At 36.7% G+C, this 25783-nt stretch overlaps 2 protein-coding genes across 2 annotated transcripts in view; one reads left to right on the top strand and one right to left on the bottom strand.

The window, feature by feature from the left end:
* Positions 1-4283, top strand: part of RHOQ (ras homolog family member Q) — a 37991-nt gene extending 33708 nt beyond the window's left edge. Inside the window, exon 5 of the mRNA XM_060026687.1 lies at positions 1949-4283. Within this exon, the coding sequence (XP_059882670.1) occupies positions 1949-2104 (156 nt within the window). The 3' untranslated portion in view covers positions 2105-4283. The remainder of the gene's footprint in view (positions 1-1948) is intronic.
* PIGF (phosphatidylinositol glycan anchor biosynthesis class F) lies at positions 2489-25767 on the bottom strand. The gene is made up of 6 exons (XM_060026686.1): positions 25611-25767; positions 23483-23731; positions 22218-22309; positions 20856-20972; positions 17959-18067; positions 2489-2624 (listed from the first exon to the last, which is right to left on the bottom strand). The coding sequence occupies exons 2-6, from the start codon at positions 23708-23710 to the stop codon at positions 2511-2513; spliced, it is 660 nt and encodes a 219-aa protein (XP_059882669.1). The 5' UTR covers positions 23711-23731; positions 25611-25767; the 3' UTR covers positions 2489-2510.
* Between the last annotated feature and the right edge of the window lie 16 nt (positions 25768-25783).

Below are 25783 nucleotides of genomic sequence, written 5' to 3'. Positions count from 1 at the left end.
AAAAAAAACCCTGCATCTATTAAAAATTTATACTAATTTACTTGCTGAGATGTTCATGTTTATTATGTAGTTTAAGGGGAAAAAAAGTGGTTGCAAAACACCTTTTCTAGACCTGTCAGCAGCATTTGGCACAGTTGGTCCCTTCTTGAAACACATTCACTTGGCTTCCTTGAACGCCCTCTCTTGGGCTTTCTCCCCGCTCGTGGGCCTCTCCTCCATCTCCCCATCTCTGAATGTGGAGGGTCCAGGGATCCGCAGTCAGCTTCTTGGATGTCTTTCCTTCTATATCCACACTCAGCCTTTAAGCTTGGTAAGCTTCTATCCGTCTTGTGGTTTGAACCGTCTGCTGCTGAGATTCCCAAATTTCTATCTGCAGCCTGGACCTCTTCCCTAAACTCTAGACTTGGTTATCTAACTGGTCATGCAACAAGTCCATCCGGGTGGTAAGCATCTCAAAACTAACATGTCCAAAACAGAATCCCCAATTTTATCCCCTAGGCTTAATCTTCTCAGTTACTCGGGTCAAAAACCTTGAAGTCACACTTGACCTTGCACTTTCTCTCATACCATTCAGTGAACCCTCCAGCAAAATATATTTTTCTACGTTCAGAAAATACCCAGAATCCAAACGCTCCTCTCTTTCCCCTCCTCTGGCAGCCTGGTTCAGGCCCCCTCCCTCTCTGGCCTGGATTACCGCAACAGCCTCTCACTCACCTTTCTGCTTCCGTCTGTGTCTGTTAACCTGTTCTCAACACAGCAACCAGTGAGACTTTAAAAATAGAAGCTCCATCAGCTCCCTGCTCTGTTCAGAATCTTCCAGTGGCTTTATTATCTTCCGAATAAAGAAAGGCCCAAGCCCTCACCCTGGCGTGCAGGCCCCGCTACTTCTCTGCCTCACTCATTGTGCTCCAGGCGCTCGGCCTCTGTGCGGTTTCCCTAATCTTCTGCCTCAGAGCCTTTGTCCTTTCACTGCCCCCTCTGCCTGGGATAGTCTTCCTGATGTAGACATTGTTCATTCTTTCACTCAGATATCACTCTTGTCAGTGAGGCCTTGCCTGACCTCTCCCCACTCCCTATCTCCTCCCCCATTTTTCTCCAGACCACATATTCTACCTCTCTATTTATTAGTCCACGGTCTTCTCCCTCTAAAATATAAGCTTCATGAGAATAGCTTAGGGACTTAATTTTGTTCCTTGCTCTATTCTCACATTTGGCAAATGAGAGTGCTCTGTAAGTTTTCAATGAACGAACGAATAGATGGATGGATGGATGGGTGGGTCCCCTCTCACAGTAGAAGCCAAAGTCCTTACTCGAGGTCGCTACCTCAAGGCTGCCTCACTGACTGCCTCTCTTGCCATTACCCCTGCTCACCCTCTTCTTTCCCACCCCCTGAATGCTCCGTGCATGCTCCTGCATCAGGGTCTTTACCTCTGTGGCTCTGTCTGCCTGGAAACTCTTCCCCTAGGTATCCTTCAGTGCTCAGACTTTACCTTGGTGAGCAGCTTTCTCTGACCACCACCATTGTCCTCTGCACCCTTTCCCTCCCTCACTCTGCTTGTTTTTTTTTAACCTGTAGCATGTGCCACCATCTGCTCTATATTCCTCTGTGTGTTCCTCCCGCAGTAGAACTTAAGCAAACGTAAGCATCACACAGCAGAGACTTTGCTGTTTTGCTCAGTTCGTTGACATGATCCCCAGCACCTAAAAGCAGAGCCTGGCATATAGTAGGTACCCAGTAAATATTTGATGAATGAAAGAATTTTCCATAGAGAAAGTCTGGAAGAATATACACTAGTATTTTAACAGTTAGCTATCTCTGGGTATCATAAATATGGATGATTTCATTCTTTTTGCATTTTATGATTTTCCTTATAATGGTGTATTTGTGTGGTATCAGTTGTTGTAAAAAAGACTGTATATATTTGTGATTTTTTTTTCTCCCTCCCAGATAGGTGCGTGCTGCTATGTAGAATGTTCAGCTTTAACCCAGAAGGGATTGAAGACTGTTTTTGATGAGGCTATCATAGCCATTTTAACTCCAAAGAAACACACAGTAAAAAAAAGAATAGGATCAAGATGTATAAACTGTTGTTTAATTACGTGAGAAACGTCTTCAGTGGCCAAGTAAACTGTCCATTTCTCTCAGAAAGCATATGAAATGCTAAAGCTATACCCAGACCTCTTAAAAATAATGAAGCAGTTTAAAACTTGAAAGGAAAAAAAAAAAACAACCCTGTCCTCAGAATTCTATAAAGTTGATTAAGAATGTTTCTTAAAGGTCCAAGAAGCAACAAACAGCATCTGAAGCCACAATCTATTATAAATACTTTATTTCAACTAGAAGGTACAATCTCTCAGGGGTTTCATAGTTTAAAAAGCTACAATCACATCATGTTGTAACTATATAAAAAACAGTGCTGTTAAGTGGAACTGCCTGGCTTAGACCATATACATGTCTGCACAGTCTTTATGGAATCTGCACAAAGAAATATCTTCTCCCTTTGCTCCAATTAATTGTTCTTGTATGTAAGTTTCTTTCTATTCCAGTATATCCAGAGTGGTGAAGTAACAAGGCCAGCCACGTAGCCAAAGGTCGCTCCAAGCGTGCAGGAGATGGGCCATTCCTGAGGAGAGAATGTATGAGATCGAAAAGAACAAATGTTTTATTATTACTTGAGCACAAGTGTAACCTAAATATTTCTATATTAAAGCTTAATGTGCTTTCTCAAAGAATGCCAAAAGTGTAATAAGGTCATATCTGCATTTATCATGAACACTAAAAATGTACACATTTTAGTTAATGTGCATTCAACTGTAACAAAGGTTTCTGGCAATTGTAGATTTAGTTTGATGCTCCCCAAACTGCATGAGTTACATGCTGAAATTACAAATTAAAACTTTGGGTCAGACTTTGCCATAATCCTGGACTCAATTTAGCTCTCTGAACTAGTTGGTAGTTTTGTTTTTCTAATTTCCACATTGGCTTGTATATCAAATGAAACGAAAAGGGTGTATGCTGACCAAACCACAAGAAACTTTAAATTGTGTTGAAAAGACCTAGAATTCAAGCATGTTACATGGAATTTATAACAAAGCAACTGCTTTCATAATAAAACTGATTTCACCTTTCAGATATAGATATTGGAACCACAGTAGAAGTTACAGAACCACAGCTTATGTACACACCTAGAGTATAAGTTAAATGACATACTGGCTTCCAAATACCCATTTTCTCCAGCCATATTACATTTCACAATATTACGTCAAGCCAGAAGTAAATAACGTTGACTTATTTCATCCTCGAGCAGTGCATGGTAGTCCCTAGGTTTTGAAAGGTCCTGCTTTAAAAAAATTTTCTCATGTTTATCTATGAAGCTTATTTGGTATACTGGAGCCATTTCTAATCTTTCTCTAGGGAAACAGACTGTATAACTGTGGTAGAGGTGAACCATCTTAATGACTAGTTCTGTTACCTAATTAAGCTGTCTCGTTTGGTCTGCTGTTGATCTACCTTATTCCAGATGCCATGCAACAGACAATAGTGTTAGACAAAGTTTCAGTCAGTGTGAACCAACTAATGCAGTTCAGAGAAGCATAATGTAATCCATAAAATTTTTCCCAGCCTTTCCTACATTTAAAAATGCTGTTGCCTAAATTATGATTTCTTTATGTCTTCGGTGAGCTTCTGTTAATTTCCATGACGTGAGCTTATAGCTATGTCTATTGCACAGATTGGGTAATGGAACACTAAACTTTGATACTTGAAAATGACAGCCTTAAATGCTCATAGCAGTCACAAATCTAGGATGTACTGTCTTGTGTGTGAGCTTTGTAGAGATTTTTTTAAAAATATAAGCATCATCTTCCCCATTGACGTGCGGAGAGTCTACTGGATAACTGGTCAGGAGCTTTCTCTCCTGAACTGGACAGTGGATGTCTTCTTTCTCCCAAGAAGTGGTGGTTCGCATTAAGTACCATGGCCTTATGTATGCTCAAATGGAATCTGATGTAACTTTCTCATTTAATTTTGGTCTGCTATTTTTAGATAGAATTGAAAAGAACTGTATAACTCAATTAGTATATGAGCTAAGTTGTCCAACACATGGTATAAAGGAATTAAGACAGTAAAGTATTATACATTTATTTCCAACTTGCCTTTGGGGATTTGATGGGAATTTTTTTTTTTTTTCTTCCTCAAATTCACATCTCTGAAACTCTTCACACTTGGTTTCCTAGCCAATAAAGTTAAAATCTAGAATTTGTCCTGCCCTAAGAGAAATGGACTAGGACTCTGGTGTCACCTCTGTTTCTTGACTGGGCCTCATTTTCCTCATCTGGGACGTAGAGGAGACGATCTCTAATCTCTCCCATTTATCAACTCTTAGGATTTTCTTCTTTCTTACAATAATCATTGTTGGACATTACCTTTTCGGCTTCATGTTCTTAAGATGGTAGAAATCCTGTATATAGATGATTAGAACTCTAAGCAAAGATGATTGTATCATCTGAACCTGAGGTGCCTTAGGTACTCTATTGACCTTGATGGGGTTTGGAGTTTCCCATTGCTTATTAAGAACCTTTTCGTTGCTTTGGTTCTTTAGTATTTCTTTTTTGCAAAATCCTTCCTGCTAGTTTAACTAAAACCAAAGATTTTTTTTTTCTGTTCATAAACAGATTGTAGAAAAGTTGCCTTATTTTCAGAAGCATGTCTTCAGTTAAGACTTAGGTTTCCATTGAAATTCAGGCTAATCACTGGAACAACTAGTTCAAAGTAGTGAATTCTCTGGAAAATAAAATACTTCAAAAATATCTTACTGACATGAATTTTGCTAGTGAATGAAAATACACTGCTTCAAATAAGGTCATGTATGAATGAACTTAAACTTATAGTTAATATTTTTTTGCATATAATCAGTTCTGAAGTTCTTAAAAATAATTTTAGGGGCTTCCTGAAATCTTATTTAATATTTTGCTTATATCCTTATTCTATCTCTAAAGGTACATTTTAGGTTAGCCTATGTTGAATTATCACATTTACAATAAGTAGAGCCTGCACTAATGGTTTTTATTGTGAATTATCTTAGTTACTTTAGGCATTGCTTCCATTTGGTTTTAATTATTAATTTTAAGTACCACATTAAATACTGGTTTGTTGGTTGTTGCTTTTTAAGTGATTGTTGCTTTAATAGTGTCCCATCTTAACACATGGGGGGTCACAAATAAAATAATATGCATAGTTTACTATCTATGTAAAGCACTGACCTTCTTACCTTAGTAGTTTTTATTTAACACTATGTAAACATCTGGGATAATATTCTTTCCTCTGTTTCTCACGTGGTGGATCTATGCATCATCGGCCAACTGTGAGCATCTGCACCTTGGTAAAGGGTGCATTGTCAAAGTGCAGGGAGAATCGTACTCCCTCATGAATTCAGCCAAATTCCAATTTGGGTTTCTAAATTCTATTTTAATCACTTTGTAATTTCAGTGTGGCTCTTTGTTTCCGAACACATATATACACATTTACACACACATTCTTTAAACAGCTGCTATACTTCATCTCCAGTGGAATGCCAAAAATGAAGTAAATATTAGTTAGAAAGTTTTGCCTTAAGAGGAGTTAAGGCTTGGAACACCTGCTATTCAACATGTCAAGGAATCCATGCCATCAGCAAATTAAAATGTTGGACTGGCTTTGGAGACTGTTTGCTAGTGATGGACCAGGCTTTCCTGCTTGATTTTTTCTGAAATAAATAGTCCTTAACTGTAACACAGTCATTTTTTAAAAGAGAATTTCTCTTTATATAAGGGCAACTTTCCTTAATAGGGAATGGCAAAAGGAGCTGTTGAAGGGAGTTGGGGAAGGTTGCCAACGAACAACCTTTCCTCAAGCAATTTCCTGCTAACCTTAATATTGCTTTAAAAAAATTAAAACTATCCTATGGCAACAATTCATTTTGACTTGTCAAACAATCGTAGCTTAATCACATATTTTCATAATTAGATCTTGAAGTTTTCCATTTAAAACTACTGTCTCACATACGGAGATGTTTCTATTTAACGTTCCTCATGCCACAAACAGAATTAAAAAAACACACCGTATCATCTATTGAAGAGACAATTCAACTGCGTTGCTATAAACATTTCTCCAAATTATGATAATCTGAGATGGCTCTCTCTATATATCTTGTTTTGTTTAAGGAAAATAGAAAACTCAAAGACATTCATGTAAAGGAAGTCACAAGTGATTACCACCAAACGACCATCTTCTTTTTATCCAGTTCTTTATAAATTTAAATTTTTTTACATCACTAAACAAAAGAAAAAATTCCTCTTGCATAACAAAAGATAATATGGACAAAAGATAATGCAACTGGGTAAAATTATTACAGTTACTGTCAAAGAAAAACTAAAAAAATGAGTAGCTGCATCATGTGAAGAAAGTATCTTGCTTAGAGTACTACTATTATCCTTTTTCTAAATCGAATGATTCCTTATATGTTTCAGCACTTAAAAAAAGGTCACTGTTCTCTTAAAATAATCAGCATTAACAAAGGCCTGATACATAGGGTCTTGGTACACGTACTACCAATAAGTTATTTTTCTCTTAGAAATAAAACAATTTCACCCTAATAAGCTTTAAAAAACATCTTAAATAATACAGATATAACTTTTTTTCTGTTAAAAAATCAATATTATTGCTGGTTGAAAGACATTTCAAAATTATATAAGCTTATTTCTACCTGAAGACCACACTGGTTTCTTCTGATCAGGCATTACTATAAAACTCTGCTTACTTTTTAGGAAAGGAAAATGTACCAATATAAAGAGTTTGATATATTTCAGAGCATGTTGTGAGTAGTACAGAATAGTGATTAAGAACACTGATTTTTGGGACTTCCCTGGTGGCTCAGGGGTTAAGAATCCGCCTGCCAATGCAGGAGACAAGGGTTCGAGCCCTGGTCTGGGAAGATCCCACATGCCGCAGAGCAACTAAGCCCATGTGCCCCAGCTACTGAGCCTGTGCTCTAGAGCCCATGAGCCACAACTACTGAGCCTGTGTGCCACAACTACTGAAGCCCACGTGCCCTAGAGCCTGTGCTCTGCAACAAGAGAAGCCACCACGATGAAAAGCCTGCGCACCACAACGAAGAGTAGCCCCCACTCACCTCAACTAGAGAAAGCCCCGGAGTGGCAACGAAGACCCAATGCAGCCAAAAATAAATAAATTTTAAAAAAAGAAAAAACTCTCATTTTTGTATTAGACTGGATTTGAGTCTCAGCTCTGCCATTTGTTAAATATCTGACCCTGGGAAATTAATCTGGATGGAACCTAGGATACAACATGACGCAAAGGAACTTCTTTACAAAACAGAAATGGTCTCACAGACATAGAAAACAAACTTACGGTTACCAAAGGGGAAAGGGGGAAAGGGATAAATTAGGAGTTTGGGATTAACATATACACACTACCATATATAAAACAGACAACAGGGATCTACTGTATAGCACAGGGAACTATATTTAGTATCTTACAATAACCTATAATGGAAAAGAATCTAAAAGAGAATATATATATATTCTGAATCACTTTGCTGAACACCTGAAACTAACACAACATTGTAAATCAACTTTACTTCAATTAAAAAAAAAAGTTTAGATCAATGGAACAGGAAGAAAGCCCAGAGATAAACCCACGCACATATGGTCACCTTATCTTTGATAAAGGAGGCAAGAATATACAGTGGAGAAAAGACAGTCTCTTCAATAAGTGGTGCTGGGAAAACTGGACAGCTACATGTAAAAGAATGAAATTAGAACACTCCCTAACACTGTATACAAGAATAAACTCAAAATGGATTAAAGACCTAAATGTAAGGCCAGACACTATAAAACTCTTAGAGGGGAACATAGGCAGAACACTCTATGACATAAATCACGGCAAGATCCTTTTTGACCCACCTCCTAGAAAAATGGAAATAAAAACAAAAAAAAAATGGGACCTAATGAAACTTAAAAGCTTTTGCACAGCAAAGGAAACCATAAACAAGACGAAAAGCCAACCCTCAGAATGGGAGAAAATATTTGCAAACGAAGCAACGGACAAAGGATTAATCTCCAAAATATACAAGCAGCTCATGCAGCTCAATATCAAAAAAACAAACAACCCAATCCAAAAACGGGCAGAAGACCTAAACAGACATTTCTCCAAAGAAGATACACAGATTGCCAACAAACATGAAAGGATGCTCAACATCACTAATCATGAGAGAAATGCAAATCAAAACTACAATGAGGTATCGCCTCACACCAGTCAGAGTGGCCATCATCAAAAAATGTACAAACAATAAATGCTGGAGAGGGTGTGGAGAAAAGAGAACCCTCTTGCAGTATTGGTGGGAATGTAAATTGATAACAGCCACTATGGGTTGAAAATAGAACTACCATATGACCCAGTAATCCCACTACTGGGCATATACCCTGAGAAAACCATAATTCAAAAAGAGTCATCCCCTCAGATCCAGCAAATACTGGCTTTCATTGTTAATTTCTTCTTTGCTAGTTATTCAAAAAGCAAGTGTATCGCATGATTGAACTTATAAATGGAGAGATGACCCACAGTCATTATTCCAGACAGCATTCCAATTCTGCAGGAACCAATACTGACCCAGACAAAGAAATTATTGAAGGCACTAGGTTAAACATACAGATCTGTGTGCCATTTCTTTATGAAGATACCACATTTTGGATTTCTCTTTTTGTGAAATCTAGAGGTTGTGTTGCAATTTCAAGAAGAGGGTGGGACTGTATGAGACAATGACACTCTTTTAACAGATACATTTTTGGTGTTTTTCTTTTTAAAAAACTTTTCCTGGGGGCTTCCCTAGTGGCGCAGTGGTTGAGAGTCCACTTGCCGATGCAGGGGACACGGGGTTTGTGCCCTGGTCCGGGAAGACCCCAAATGCCACAGAGTGGCTAGGCCCGTGAGCCATGGCCACTGAGCCTGGCGCGTCCGGAGCCTGTGCTCCACAACGGGAGAGGCCACAACAGTGAGAGGCCCGCGTACTGCAAAAAAACAAACAACAACAACAGCAAAAAACTTTTCCTGTTTAAGCAGTAAATGGTTAGAATTGTTTAAAAAAAAACAAACCCAAAAAGGGTCATGTACCACAGTGTTCATTGCAGCACTATTTACAATAGCCAGGACATGGAAGCAACCTAAGTGTCCATTGACAGATGAATGGATAAAGAAGATGTGACACATTTATACAATGGAATATTACTCAGCCATAAAAAAGAAACAAAATTGAGTTATTTGTAGTGAGGTAGATGGACCTAGAGTGTGTCATACAGAGTGAAGTAAGTCAGAAAGAGAAAAACAAATACCGTATGCTAACACATATATATGGAATCTAAAAAGAAAAGGTTCTGATGAACCTAGGGGCAGGACAGGAATAAAGATGCAGAAGTAGAGAATGGACTTAAGAACACGGAGGGGGAAGGGTAAAAGCTGGGATGAAGTGAGAGCATTGACATATATACACTACCAAATGTAAAATAGGTAGCTAGTCGGAAGCAGCCGCATCACACAGGGAGATCAGCTCGGTGCTTTGTGACCACCTAGAAGGGTGGGATAGGGAAGGTGGGAAGGAGACAGAAGAGGGAAGGGATATGGGGATATATGTATACATATAGCTGATTCACTTTGTTATACAGCAGAAATTAACACACCATTGTAAAGCAATTATACTCCAATAAAAATGTTAAAAAAAAAAAAAGTTTACCAAAATGTGACCCTGGGCAAGTCACCTAACCTTTCTGTGCCTTGGTTTCTCATCTACAAAATAAGGATCACTGTAAAACTCACCTCATAGGGTTATTGTAATGATCAAATGAGACAATGTGATGTGTGATACTTATAACCATACCTATAACAGTATCTGGCACATAGTACAAGTGACCAATTAATGTGAGTTATAATTGATAATAATCTTTTAGTTCATATTTTTAATAGGCACATATGAAATAAGTTGTCATTATAATCTAGAATACCATCATTCCTCAAATATACCATCTCTAAAGCTATTTTTAAAATCCTGCCCAAATTTTAAGTACCTTAAAAGTATTTTTAAAAAATTACATCTACATATATATGGATCATGTTTGACGAGAAGGAAGCATGAATTCCATTAGATGGTAGTTGGATGTGTATATACACACATCCATATAATTTCAAGGGTTCACAGACTTGAAGCCCATATATGGACTCCTGGTTAAGAATCCCTACACTTGGAACTATATTCAATATCCTGTAATAAACCATAATGAAAAAGAATATGATACATATATATAACTGAATCACTTTGCTGTACACCAGAAACTAACACAACATTGTGAATCAACTACACTACAATAAAAAAAAAAAAATCCCTGTACTCTTCATCACTCTACCCTAATAAGTATTTTTATTAACTGTTCTAGTTGGCCAAAGAAATACAATGACCTTTCCACTTTTTGGTTTCAGAATTTTACGGATCAATTTTAATGACGTAGATGGCATTTGTGTGGATTGAGAGTAAACAGTTTAAATACATTTTAATTATAATATGCACAATATATCAAGTGCAAATAGATTACATTTTTACTCCATAAAACAGCTAGTTTCGTATATCACTGACTATGGCAGTTTATAAGCTGCTGCAGGTTTCATCAGGTATTTGGGATTGGATAATGGTGACTTTTTTTGAAATTAGTTTAAAATATTCAACAAAAAGTTTAAAAAGCTAATTATATAAAAACATTAGGCTGCTTTTAAAAATACTTTATATTTTACTTGGGAGCTTTACTTTGCTTTTCTAGGAAATGGCATGCGACATTGGAGTGAGAATGATCTGAGATGCAGGGCCAGGTCAGCCACTTACTGGCCATATGACCTTTGCCAGGTCACTTAACACCTGAGCCTCAGTTTCCCAACTGCAAAACAGGGATAATAATACCTCTTGTACTTAAAACATGGGACTCTTGTATTAAATGAAGTAATACTTAAAAATCTGTCGTGAAAGCTGTAAAGTACCATGCATCAGTATCATTCCGTATATTACATATTTTAACTTGAAAAAATTAAACTTACATGATCACTAATGGAAGTACTTCTTAGGTATTCTAATAGGTGATAATTAGAGCCTGCAGTTTAGAACAAATAAAATATTAATAGTTTATGAGCAATGTTATATTGTGCTGCAGGAACTATTCCCTTGCCCTTGTAATATAAGCATCTTTAGTACTTGCTTTTCTTCCCATGAAATGTCTGGGGAGCATAAAGCTTACGAGAGAAAACTCTCAAGAGCTATATAGCATATGGCATTATATTAACCGTATGTAGCCTTACCACTGAAATAGACGGGTGATTCTTGCTCCTAGCTGCCGTTTTTCATAACTTTTAAGAAGTATAAGTACAGAAACTGATTTTAAACCAACCACTGGTAGGCATTTCTATCATTTTTAAGAGTCTCCATTTGAATGGCTCTGTATATTCAAAACTATTTATTGAGAGCCCCTACTATAAACCAAGCAGTTAAGGGGCAAACTAAGATTATTTAATTTTTTAGATAAATTTTAATAACACAAACTTTAAAAAATATGTTTCAATATAATTTTTGGAGAGGTATGTACTATGATAGATATCATGGGAAAACTGACCTATCTGCAGATCAGAAAACCTAGAAACACTTAGAACAACTCACAACCATTAGGATTACTGGCTCTTTCAGATAAAAAAGGGAGATAAAACCCAGGCAGTTTTAAATTTCAAACTACTTTTTAATATGTTTTGTTTATCATGCTTACCACAAATTTACATTTGCATGACTGATAGAATTCATTTTTAAAAACCTACTTTCAAAATTCTACTGGTTTTAAATGATTATTTGTATTTTCCTCTGAATTTGGTTTTAAGTGATGTGTTTTTCCAGATGTCCTTAAAGCAAATGCTATTGTCTGATGTAGGAATACATGTACAGATGAATCTACTCATCTGGATACATCTCTCTAGTTGTAACTCTTCCCTGTGCCATGTATACCACACCACTCTCCTGTGACTAAGAACACAGATTTAGGAAGAGCTATTTGTGGAGAGGTCCACAGTCTCCAGGCTGGAACTTCTTGTCAAAGTGACGATAAATGGTCCTTGGCAGGACCATGCAAATGAGCTACCTTAGCCAGCACTCTTCTCCCTCACATGAAAGTTCTGCTAGCAGATCATTTTCAACTTCACTGCCCAACAGTGAACCCACTTTTAAATCCAAAACCATTTTCTATCAGTTACGCATTATAGTTTTTTTTCCATGCTCGAAATATGTAACTCATATTTCATATACATTAATATTTTATTTTGGTCTGTCTAAAATACTGTATAACACCTTTAGCATCAGAAACACCAATTAACCTAAAAATATGCACCCTTCAATAATTAAATCCATAATCTTAGCTTTATCCCTCACTCTGTCATTATTTGCAGTGATTCATTTAATTATCCTTATGATCTCCAGCTTCAATTTATGAAAGTATTATCTGTGGGATCTGTGACTTTTAAAAATGAATATATATGTTTCACAGATATTAATGTTTTAACCTGATAAAACCAGAGAAAACAAAAAAGTTTTTAAATATAACAATGCCTCATTTATCTGGTATCTGATGGGAACAAGTACAAATATTTTTAAACAACTTAAAATTGTTTTCAAGACAATCTCAATCCATTTTGCTTTTTAACTTTATAAGAAATAAATATGCTCAGAAGAGATTTGGTTCTCTGGGTCAATTCCATTTTGGAGACAGTAGCATGGAAGTCCAGAGTTTAAAGATATTTGTTGGTTTTCTAGGTACAAAAGCTTCACATCTTAGCTTCAAATACTCTCCTACAAATACATTAAATTTTATGGTCTAAAATACAAACACTACCAGAGTGGTCACGGCACTTAAATGAAATTCTCATGTGAAGAAAGAAACGCAATATAATAACTACTCAACCTTTTCCCCCAAAAATCTAAGCTACGGCCATTTTTTAAAAAGAAAAGCTATGTTTCAGAGTCTCCAGGGATAAAGAGAATCATGGTGTCTTGGGGCGCTGGATCCTGAGTCTTCCTCTAATCAGCCAAGAAATGCTGAACAAGATGTGTACTCCTCTCCTCACACTTGGCTTTCTTTTGTGTAGAAGTGGGACTGAACTCTACCTTGCACTAGGGTTACCAGGATTAAGTTGCCTGTGTGACAGTGCCAAGCCCATGCCTGGTACATACACAGACAGATACGACGTTTTCTTTCTATTGCCATCCGAAATGTCAGACAGAATTGAAAATTACGTGAAATCCAAATACCCTAAATACCTAAATACCAGGGAAACAAAAAGATGATTTAACAATCCACCCTACCAATTTAAGGATTATCGGGCAGCATGAATACAATAAACTGAGACAGTTAACATGCTCTAACACTTGGAGAACTCAAATAATGGGATTTGCAGGGTTTTTTGGTAATGCTAAAAAAAACAGTCATTAACCTACTCCTTTTATAGGTCATAAATGCCTATAAAAGTAATTAAGCAGTAACTATGTGTCAGGTTCTGAACTAAGTACTTTAGAAGGATTATATTATTTAATCCTCACTAGCAAGTGGCAGAGCCAGGATTTGAACTCAACAATCTGATGCCAGAGCTCTTAATCATCCTGTTATCTGTCTACCTATTAATAAAACATGTGGGTTTAAAAACTTCATGGTAAATTTCCTTTGCTCAGAATAACCAACAACAATTCCCAACCTCCCGTTAATTTTTTTAATAACATGAAATACTAGCCGACTTTTGATAATTAAGACATTTTCCAGATGAAAAGCTCATAACCATCTATTCTGCAAAATATTTAGAGCATATTAAATCTGAATCTAAATCACAATATGAATCTAAATTATCATTACCACACAATTAAATTCCAGTCCTGGTAATATTTAAGTATCTGTTATAACTTACACAGAATATGTATTTTGTACACAGTAAGAACTCAACAAATATTTACTGATTAGCTATTTTTACAGCAGATAATGCATCAAATTATAATGTACAAAGATCTTCCATGGTCAAAATATTCATTTTGTCAGTAACTATAGCTAGAAGCTTTCTCTGGGGCTGAAGAAGGCTGTCTGGGTTATGGGCAATTCAAATGTTTATAATGTAATAATTAAGGCAAGGAAGAGAAGCAAGATGACTTTCAATTATTTTTAAAGAAAACAATAAAGATGACCAACAACATAGTGGGCAGCCACCGACCACGTTCTCTTTCACCCAATTCTCTTGCTGCCTCCTAGAAAGGGAAGGCTTCCTCCAACTATAAAGATACTATAAAGGTATCTTTCGTCATTTGTCATTACTTAAAATTATTTAAAATTCCTATTAGTAAGTGAAAAACATTTTTCATTGAGGTTATATATTTTCAATGGGCCTTTCTAGTCATTTAATGATGAAACAATTTAAAAAATATAAATATTCTTGAAATTGCTCAGTACAGAACTCACTTCATTATAATCTTATGTTTGGCCTCTGGAAATTTTATACGAAGTCAGATTTGAATTCAAAGTAGAAAAAATGGAACTAAACATGCAAAAGTTTTTGTGAGGTGGATGGTATGTGTTTTTAAAGAAAGTATAATTGCTTAACCAGATACCCTTGTTTCTCTGACTGAAACATCAGTCAAACCAGATCCCAATCCAGAAAAGCTTGCTTTACCACAAACATATCAAATCTTTACTGGGCTACAAGGAATAGAGAACTAACCTCTCTTCCTAATACTATAATATTACAGTTTAGATAATGAAGTATATATAGTTATCTTCTCGTGAAATTTTACTCTAGAAAAATCTCCATTCTGAGGTGACGCCATGATCTTTCATTTGGTTTATTGTTTCTCTGGCAGATTCTGTCAGCACCATGAGCCACACGGAGTACTTATTCTGTAGTGAGGTTTATGAAGAAAAAAACCAAAACAGAACAAAAAACTTGTTCACTGAAAATAAAAAGTGAACAAAAAAGATGCCTCAACATTTCTCTAGTTTATCAGTAAATCATTGCTAAAAGGGAAAGGGGCAGGTGATTATTATATGAATAAAAGATTAATTATACATCAATTCTATTATTTCACCAACAGTATCTATCATAATTTTAAAAGATGATAGTGAATAAGTGGGTCATTAACTTGGAATACTTTAAAAACAACTCAACAGTAAAGATGATTAAACAACCAGTAATATTCCAGTCAAATGAAACATTCTTAATGAAGACCAACATTTGTTACATATTAAATTAGCTAGTTAGAAAACCTTTTTTAAAGTCAATAATTCAAATAGAAACTTTATATTAATTTTAAAAGTCTGATACCATTAATTTGGATCCGGTTCACCTCTTATTATAAACAAGAACTGAGGTAGAAAAATGAGAGTCAGTAGCTAAAAGCCCAAACAATCGAAAATAGATAACTGAATTGTAAATAACCAAAAAATATATTTTCTACGGAAACCTAAACCCAGATTGTACAGAGGGCATCTACTCCCCATAATTCAACATCTATTTCTGCATAGTCTTATAAAGAGAAGATTTATACAAGTGTAACATATCAAACTTTTACACTCCAAAATATTCCATCTATACGCAAACTAACATGCTAATTACATAGTACCTTACCAACTCATAAGCTGAGGGCCAATGGTGCTTTATATATCGATACTTTGTATTTAGATTTAATTGCATACATCTGAAAGTAAGGAATTAAAATACAATTTCCTGTGTATACTTTTCAATGATTTTGATTGTCCTCCAATTTAGAAATCACTGACACTATTGAATGAAATTAAGTTCCATAAGATTGTAACTTGAGTACAAATGAATCCCCATTTCCCAGTGGTCACTGAGATGGCCAAGAAAATATAAAGGAAACCTTTATTAATATTATAACCTTGGGAAGGGTATCAGTGACACCACACACCCCAAACCTCCAGGGATTTCCATAACATATAGTAGAGAAGGGCAAACCTACCACACTTACTGAATGTAAAAGAACAACTCATTTGTCTAGGAGACACAACATCTAATAGAAAGCACAAAGAATGGACTTAAAAAGTAGGCAGTTAAGTGCAAGACATATAATTCAGATCCCTCAAGGGCCTTTGGAAAATGACATACATAGCAGAGATTTAACCCAGCCACTTATTACCTAGGAATTTACACTAAAGAGAAAACTGGAGGGACTTCCCTGGTAGCGCAGCAGATAAGACTCCGCACTCCCAATGCAGGGGGCCTGGGTTCCATCCCTGGTCAGGGAACTAGGTCTCACACGCAGGCCGCAACTAAGAGTTTGCAAGCCACAACTAAGGAGCTGGTGAGCCACAACTAAGACCTGGTGCAACCAAATTAATTAATTAATTAATTAATTATTTTAAAAACCTAGACAAATCTGCAAAGATATATGTTTTATGATAATCACAATAATTCGTAATAAATTAGTAATAGTGAAAACTATAAATAATCTAAATGTCCATTCATAAGAAATTGGTATATGATTTTACCCAAATAATGGAGTATTATAATGCAAATTTCCACTGACATGGAATGAGCTCCATAATATGCTGTTGAAGGGGAAAAAAAGATTAAAAATAACATGTGTGGGCTTCCCTGGTGACGCAGTGGTTGAGAGTCCGCCTGCCGATGCAGGGGACACGGGTTCGTGCCCTGGTCCGGGAAGATCCCACATGCCGCGGAGTGACTGGGCCCATGAGCCATGGCCGCTGAGCCTGCGCGTCCGGAGCCTCTGCTCCACAACGGGAGAGGCCACAACAGTGAGAGGCCAACGTACCACAAAAAATAAATATAAAAAAATAATAATAATAATATGTGTATTATGAATAGTTACACACATGAAGAGAGAGCTGCAAAGATTACCACCGAAACACAAATGGGAGTTGTCTCTGGGTGGCTGGCTATTTGATAATTTTTACTTACTTTTTATAATTATTAGTATTGCTTAAATTGTCTAAATAAATATATACTGTCTTTGTGATCAGAGAAAAATTCTCTTCATGTTGGAAAAAGAAAGTATATTTATTGTTTAATACCACAATTGATTTGGGAGAAATCATCTTAATATTTGGAAAAATCCATTAAGATATAGATTCAAAGATGTTTATCATAGCACTGTTTATAATAGTAAAAATAGTACTAAATGATCAATAGTGAATTTTTAAAATAAATTTTAGAATAACTATATAAAGGTTTACTATGAAGCCATTAAAAATTACAACAAAGATGTATCCATCACTAGCTCAGTGACCTTGGAATATTACATGTCCTCTAGGTATCAGTTTCCTCATCTGTAAAATGGTGATAAAAAGAACACTTATAGTATTTCCCATAGCTTATTAGCTATATCCTATTGTCATAGAAAACAAAAAACCTGATGTTTATGAGCTTCCTCTAATACCACAAGCCCCTATTTCAAAACCTACTTTGCTATATGCTTTAAGAAAAAAAATCTCAAAATCAACGTTCAGTTTGGCTATCAATCAAGCTAAGAAAATATGAATCTAAGACTACAAAGGCAATGTATATCAAAGTTAAAAATAGGGAATTCCTGAAACTTCTAGGCTATTAAACTCCTATACATATTCTCAAACGAAGCTTGTTTATTCACCTATACATGTAGAAAAAAATAGTGTTAGAAGATAGAAACAGGCTGATCTGGATGCCTGTGGCACTGAGACAGGCCCTAATAAATCACCCAGATTACAGTGACAGAGGGAACTGGCATCCCTACTTAACTAACCAATAAAACAATTTAAATAAACATACTCGTTAGCTTCATCAGTTTTACCATCACTGTACAAACATCTGCTTTGTTGCTTTAAAGAGTTGAAACCAACCTGCCATGGTCTTCCCCAATCGAGTGGAATAGGAAAGGCTCCAAGCCATGTTCCTAGAAAACTAGAAACTGTAGTGATCTGGAGACTATTCTCCCAAATGGATGTAACCCTATAAAACACAAATATATAAATTATTGGTGGTATATATCTTAGCTGCTGGGGAATCAAACAAACAGCATAAATTAACACTATACATATATATATGTTGTTCATTTAAAATAAGCATCGCAAATTGACACAAATATTTGCCATGAATCATTAACAATTAATGGGTAAGAAGATATAAGTGTTTTTCAGCTGGAAAGGTAATATATGCACATAGTGAAAATCAAACAATACAAAAAAGTGTCTGCAATGAAAGCTAAGTCCTCCTCTCACCCTTATCATCAACTCTGATTCCTTTTCCCAGAAACAACTGCTATCACCAGCTTATTACATATCCTTCCAGAAATATTTTATACATACACAAATAAACACACAATTTTGTTTAGAATGATATATGCACATCTGCATATATACACACATATATGTATATATCCTTCAAAACAAAACTCAAATGCACCATTTTATAAATCCAGTTTTGCTGTGTGTTCTCCCTTGTTAACAGTTTTACTAGTATTCTATTGTCCAAAGGAAGCAATCACAAAAGATCACATATTATATGATTCCATTTTTATGAAATGTCCAAAATACGCAAATCTACAGACAGTAAATAGATTAGTGGTTGCTTAGGGCTAGGGGAGGGGGAATAAGGAAGTGGCAGGTAAAGGACATGGAGTTTCTTTTTGAGGTGATGAAAATATTCTAAAACTGACTGTAATGATTGTTGTACATATCTGTGAATATAATAAAAACTATTGAATTGTACACTTTATATAGGTGGCATACATGGTGTTTGAATTATATCTCAATACCGTTTAAAAAGCCATCTCCCAGCTATCTCAGTTCCCCTCATGTGTATGAGCCACACCTTCCACATCTGCCTTAGCTTTCCAACAACCCTCCTTCATAATAACTTACAAGAGGCAACCCTTCCTACATCTACTTCCAAAAGCAAATTTCAGGTTTTGTCCAAGGAAAAGTGCCATATTTATTAAAATATTTACGCAATTCTTAACCATTTAACATGTATTAAACTGTCCTGCCATTTTTATTAAGTTCCTACATTTTTTAATGTGTTACTGACGAAGTTTTTGAGCGTTATGCCCCATCCCATTTTTCCCATAAGTTCTGTGTTTCTCATTGCCCAGTTTTGCATAATGCAAGGATTTTTAGGAATGCATATGCCATCTTATAGCAGAACTGACTATAGAATCAAATGACAGTATCTCCCCCAAGTACACCATTAATGCTATTATCAGAAACAGAATTCAAAGCTGGATAAATCACCAATCCAAACCAATAAGGTTTCAACTGATTTTCACTGTTTAAAAATGTCAAACTAAAATACTAAAAGAAATTAATGCCATTTGGGATACTATGGTAACAATGTGGGAAAAAGTGTTCAATGTGACACTTTTGTTTTCTTGAGACTTTATGAACACTAGAAGATGGTTCTGAAGGGGAACAAACAAACATTTCAAAAAGAAAAAGTCAGTAATTTATGGAGCCTAGCTACTCAGCAAGCATCCTCTGCTCCACTTGGGCTGTTCTCTTCCAAATCACACAAAAATACCATGTTCATTTCAGTTTCTATAGTTTCATTCATCCCATAGCGCGGGGTGTCTCCCCTTCCCACTTAGTCTTACCAAATCTCTTACTCCTGATCCAAGTCCTTCATAGATCATCCCCCCATCCAGCTCATTCTTCAGTGGTCCCCTACCCTACTGAGTTCCTAAAACTTCATTGTTCGAGTTACACAAACTTAGTCTTATGTTTTTGTTCATCTCATCCTTGCCCCTTGAATGTCCAAGATCCTCATGGAGAGAAGCATAGCTAATACATCAGACTCCACACAGAGTTTGCATAACACAGAGCACAGAGTTAAGGGCTCAAGAAGTCTTTGCTGCTGGGTGATAAACAAGACAAAATCATGGGCACCAAATAACTTTCTAGTTTTCTTAGTTATAACTCAACCATTTCTGATACAAATGATTTCACTGCCTTTCAAGAAGTGAAAATTTTAACTTAACGATGCTGAAAATACATACAGCTGCTAAGGGAATAAAATCCTGTAAAGTGCTTCCCTGGTGGCGCAGTGGTTGAGAGTCCGCCTGCCGATGCAGGGGACACGGGTTCGTGCCCCGGTCCGGGAGGATCCCACTTGCCGCGGAGTGGCTAGGCCCGTGAGCCATGGCCACTGAGCCTGCGCGTCCGGAGCCTGTGCTCCGCAACGGGAGAGGCCACAGCAGTGAGAGGCCCACGTACCGCAAAAAAAGAAAAAAAAAATCCTGTGAAACCTGCACTCGGATGTCTCACCACAAAAGAGGCTGAACAAGAAACTATAGCTGTTCCAATAAACATTTTTAGATGGTGAACCGCAATTCTACATTATAAGATGTACAGAAGCAATTTGATCTGTAGCAATTTTATCACAGTGATTAAATTATCCCCAAGGAGGGGTTTTCAAAGTTTTCTTTTGGTAACAGAAACCTTTTTTCAAGCAAAAAGCTAAGTGGAATTCTACCACACACACACACACACACAAAAAGCAGAGCTGATCTTGCTAACGTGGAGGGAGAGGCCTATAGTTCTGCCTGCTTGGGTCTCCCTCAAGTGCATGCCACCCTTCCCTGGCCCCAGTCCCCAGCTGCAGTGGGCCCTTACAGCATCACTGAGAACCATACAGTGCTGAGAAACACTCAAGGAACAATCAGCAAGCTGCCATGAATAGAAAAGTACCTCATTAATTTTTTTTTAAATTTCAGACATCACTAGAATATAAAATTCAAACTTACCCATTTCTACTGAAAACTCTTAGCCATGCTTTGAAGTTTGGTCCTAACAAACATAAACAAGGTACAGTAGTAAAAGTGGACAAAGTAACTGCGAGTAAAAATGTTTCCAACGCCAACCTAGGAAAAAAACACTGTATTAATTTTTTCTTAAGTGTTAAAGATGCATATACACACACATGCATAATCTTTTTTACTTAAATAGATTTAGTATAAAACTATTTTCTTACACTTAGAAAGGTAACATGAGTCTTACCAAAACCATGACTATAAAAAACGTTACTACCAAAATGCAAGCTATAAAAAACAATCTAGCAAATATTTGTCTTTGATGATAGAGTTCAGAAGTGTTAAATGCCATACGATACTGAGACTGTCCATTGCAAGAAAACCCATTTCTAGATCATTAACTTTTCCTCAATAGTCTCTGGAACTTTCTCTGCAATTCGTGGTTCAAATTTAGCTTATATCGGAACCACTTGGAGAACTAGGTAAATTTGTTTCTGACTAAGGCCTGAGAATTTGCATTTCGATAAAATGCTGATGTTGTTGGTTTTAGAACCACAATTGGAGAACCACTGCTCCAGACATTCATTCTACTCTAAAATGGATTACAGAGAAATTATCATTTCCCATTAGAAAGGTCTTGTCCTCCCCACTCTAGAATATAATTACCTGTTAATCTAGTATGTGTATATATAACCAGGTATATATATATATATATAAAACTATACATATAGCTCTCTCTGTGTGTGTGTGTGTGTGTGTGTGTGTATGTATTGCATCACTCATTTCAACATGATCATTTATCACTGCTAAACTGAACTTTCCCAAACTATAATGGAACATTATATAAGACATATTAATGAATTTGGCTTTCACTAATTCAAAACTGTTCAGTTTTGAAAAGGTGTTGAGTTAAATTTTACCTTTAAACTATAAACATTAGCTTCTACGTAATTAAATACAAGAATCTATTGACTTTTCTTAAGAAAACAAACTCTTTTCAAGCACTTCAGAATCACATTTACTATTTATAACTAATTTATATGTATCATTATAGTCAGTTTCCTTAGAGGTTCTAAGAGCCACACACCTATTGGTATATGACAGTTTCTCATCTACCTCCCCCTTTAAGCAATTGCATGACAAAAGGCTATGTAATAGGAGCATTTAATGAATTAAGTTATTCCATTGTCTTTTAAAAAAATAACAGTACCAAGGGCAATGATGTCAGTATCCTTCTGTGATCCACTGACTAAACACATCATGTTTTTTCTCTAATCACCAACAGAATTAGCACTTGGTTTAATAAACGACTGTTTTAAAATATAGTTGGCTTAAGGTAAAAAATTTCAGACTTACTCTATTAGTGGTGCTCCATATAGAACAAAAATTACATGAAAGGCGAAACAAGACATAAGAAAGTAGATACAGCATTTCAAAAATCTGGTTACCTAAAAAAGAAATGAATAACTTAAAGAATCAAGAGAATGACTAAAGGACAGCAAATGATTTGATTTTATCTACAAATACAACTTAGCCCTATAACGTGTGATACAGCTGAATATTCTTTGGATCTGCTCCTGAAGTCAGATCACATGTTCTTTGCACAGCACTGTAAAAAAGCCACAAGACAAAAATCGATCCCCATGTTCCACTCACCTAACCAACAGCAGAATCAGAAAATGTTTTTGTTTCTATGCTAAGTATTGAACTATGTTGTTAATCAGTATTTATGAAATATTTACCAATAAGTGTGCTAGGATACAAAAAACACAAACACAGTCCTTCTTGTGTGATGATACATGAAATATTCATAGAAAATAATGATTATAATAATATTTTTTCATTTTAAAACAAAATTCCTAGGAAAACTGGACCAAAGAAAAGCACAATATTAAATAATTCCCCAAATCATATTCATGTTACTATATGATCCACATAAAAAAAGACCTGCATGTCTGCAAATCAGTGTGTGGGACCTACTTGAGTTCGAGCTCAAGAAGATCTAATAATAAAACACACAATGAGTGTTTTAAATCATAGGGCAGTAAATGTGTTTTAAATTACCTAATAAAGAACATACACATAGTATTGAATAATGTTAAGTGAGGACTTTATTAATTTAAATAATAGTCAAGTGTTACACTGTAGTGAATATTCCAGAAAATAGATTCCAATGTCTGAAAACTTCAACTGCTATCTAGTCAAGGAAGGCCAAGCTTGAAACAAGAGCTTATTTTGTAATTTATGAAAAACCCATTGTCTTTCAGAAATGCAAAAGATGAATGAAAATAAACTGAAATGTCTTATAACATAAGATTTAAAGGTGTGATTGCTGTATTTATATATATTGCTACACTGACGATATATTTATCTTCCATGATGACATGAAACATGACTATATAGGTTCACAATGCTATGATATCCAATTAATACATGGCAAGAATCTATCAAACATTGTAGACAGTCTTCCAGCAAGCAATAGGCTACTGACTAGAAAAAAAAAAAATCAGCTTCTTTATTCACTGTAAATAACCCAATAAGTACTTGACTAATACTTTATTCATCCAGTAATAAAAACATTACCTACATCTAAAAGTCAGTTGTCAAGAAATAAGTCTTACCTTGTATGATAATGAACTTCTTTTAGAAGATGCATTTGGTTTCACTACTAAACACAATACTAAATTGACAGCAGTTACAGAAACAGAACAGATGCACAACCATGTCAAGTGTGTTTCCAGTACTGAGAAGTTCTCCAAGAAGAATGATGGAATGAAGATGCTTAGGATAATTGAAAATATGCATAATAGATGGACATATAGTAGTCTCTTGATGTCAGTATCTTTCATGGTGTTTTCTTGAGTGGCTATCTAATGAAAAACAAATTAAGAAAAGAGCATAGGCAATAATGACTTTTTCCATTGTCCTAAATGCTCCAACATCTAAAAACAAGTCATGAACCAAAGTCAATTTTCTATGGGCAATAATGTCACAGTGTCAGAATATAGGAAGATGCATATATGTAAAAACTAATAGACTAATATAGTATAAACAGCTCACAGAGCCTGAAAAAGGACAAATTTACTAATTTCTTAAATATTTGTGTCTAGTTTCTGTAAAACAGTCATGTGCAAGGACTAATTAAGCAATTCGGTTTTTTTCTTTTTGCCAAAATCAGAGGTGAAAACAAACAGCATGTGTTAATGATTTGCCCTGTTGGAAATATAAGCTATGCTTTCTAGAAACCCCATAATACAATTTGGCTGAACTGTTGGCATTTTTATCATTATGGACCCTTGTCTAACATCCCAGTAGTTCACATTTTCCAACAAATGCCAAGTAACACCAGGTACACACTGGAATGGTGGCCAGTGTTACCAAGAAGCTTCAAAGAACATTATGCTAAACTAAGGAGTCCCAGTACTGCAAAAATACCAAAATGACAATGTCAGTTACACATGCCAGATTCCAACCAAAAGCAGAGCATGAATGGAATGTGGAAAAATATTTACGTTCTCTCTCACTCTCCCTCTCTCTCCCTCTCTCTCTCTCTCTCTCTCTCTCTCTCTCTCTATATATATATAAACACGTTATTTTATATAGGTATGTATTTACAAATTACCTAACAGCTTATAAATAGTATTGACTAATGTTAAGTAAGGACTTTATTAAAGTAGTAGTCCACATGTTACCCTGTGGTTAATATTCCAGGAAAAAAAATATATATATATGTGTATATTTTATAGACACACACAGAGCGCCCACTGGGGCAAAGGGGCGAATCCACGCCTTATAATAACACTCTCATTTAATTCACACTGTATTTTTACAAGGCAAACACTTTACTGATAAGGAAACAGGCTAAAACAGATTAGGAAACACTCCAAGGTCCCAAGCTCCCAAGTGCTAAAGCCATTTCAAAACCTAGCCTCTTTGATACAAAGATACGCACTAGGGGGTCGAGAAAAGAATGCATGGCAAGAAAGGAGAAAGGAAATGTTTCTCACAGGTCCTAGCCTCAGCTGAGGGGCTGGGAAGGGAATCCAGAATATAGTCTCTCAATAGACACACCTTCAGATATTTTTCTGGGACACCCTCAGAATCGTAACTGACTGAAGCAGATCTGGACCTAAGACAGTGAATGGTACCCAAAGTCGGATGCTTGCTGAATGACTGAATGAATGAACGAACGAATGAAAAGTTGGTCCAGTGTTGCCCCTCCTGAGAAACCAGCCCTGTGTTGGGCCCTGGCGAGCCCAGGAGGACTCTCGTCAGGTGCTTCCTCGGGTGGCCAGGGCCCCGGCCTCCACGGTCTGACCTGGCCCGAGTCCTTAAGCCTTGCAGCGGGAGAGAAGGTTCTTCTGGGCGGCTCCTAGAGGAGCCTTCGCGGGAATCGAGGGACCTTAACCTGCAGCTCCATCCCAAACTGGGTCGCTCCGAACTCTGCCCAAGCCTCAGCCGACGGGAGTGTAGGCAACGAGGGACGAATTGAGAAGCATAATCAAAGAGCACAAGCGTGGAGACCGAGAGAAAAGAAGGGACAGACACAGAATGTCGGATCCGAAAGAGGCCAGTCCATCACCGCAGCCCCTGGGTCACGCAGGAAGGGCGGCGCTGGAGGGGCCGGCAGGCGCGGGCCGGCAGGCACGGACCGGCCGGGGGCAGATATTCCCGGCCAGTTGGGTAGCTGGCGGAAGTGGCTTGCAGCGCCGGGAGGCTCGCGCACCCCGAGCCTCCGGCTGGGCTTACCTAACTCTCCCGCCCGCGGAAGAGAACGGAGAGTTTCTACCTCCCACCATCAGGTGTAACTCGGACCCTGTGCCTCGCGCAGGCGCAGGTCTGTGGGGAGGAGGCCCAAGGCCTCACAGCCAATCGCAGAAGTGGAGAGGCGGGCCAAGAAGGCAGACCCGCCTCCCCACTCG

This window comes from Delphinus delphis, chromosome 12 (assembly GCF_949987515.2).
Source record: "Delphinus delphis chromosome 12, mDelDel1.2, whole genome shotgun sequence".
Taxonomy (NCBI): domain Eukaryota; kingdom Metazoa; phylum Chordata; class Mammalia; order Artiodactyla; family Delphinidae; genus Delphinus; species Delphinus delphis.
The sequence above is the reverse complement of the archived record's forward strand: the minus strand, read 5'-3'. Positions and strand labels throughout refer to the sequence as shown.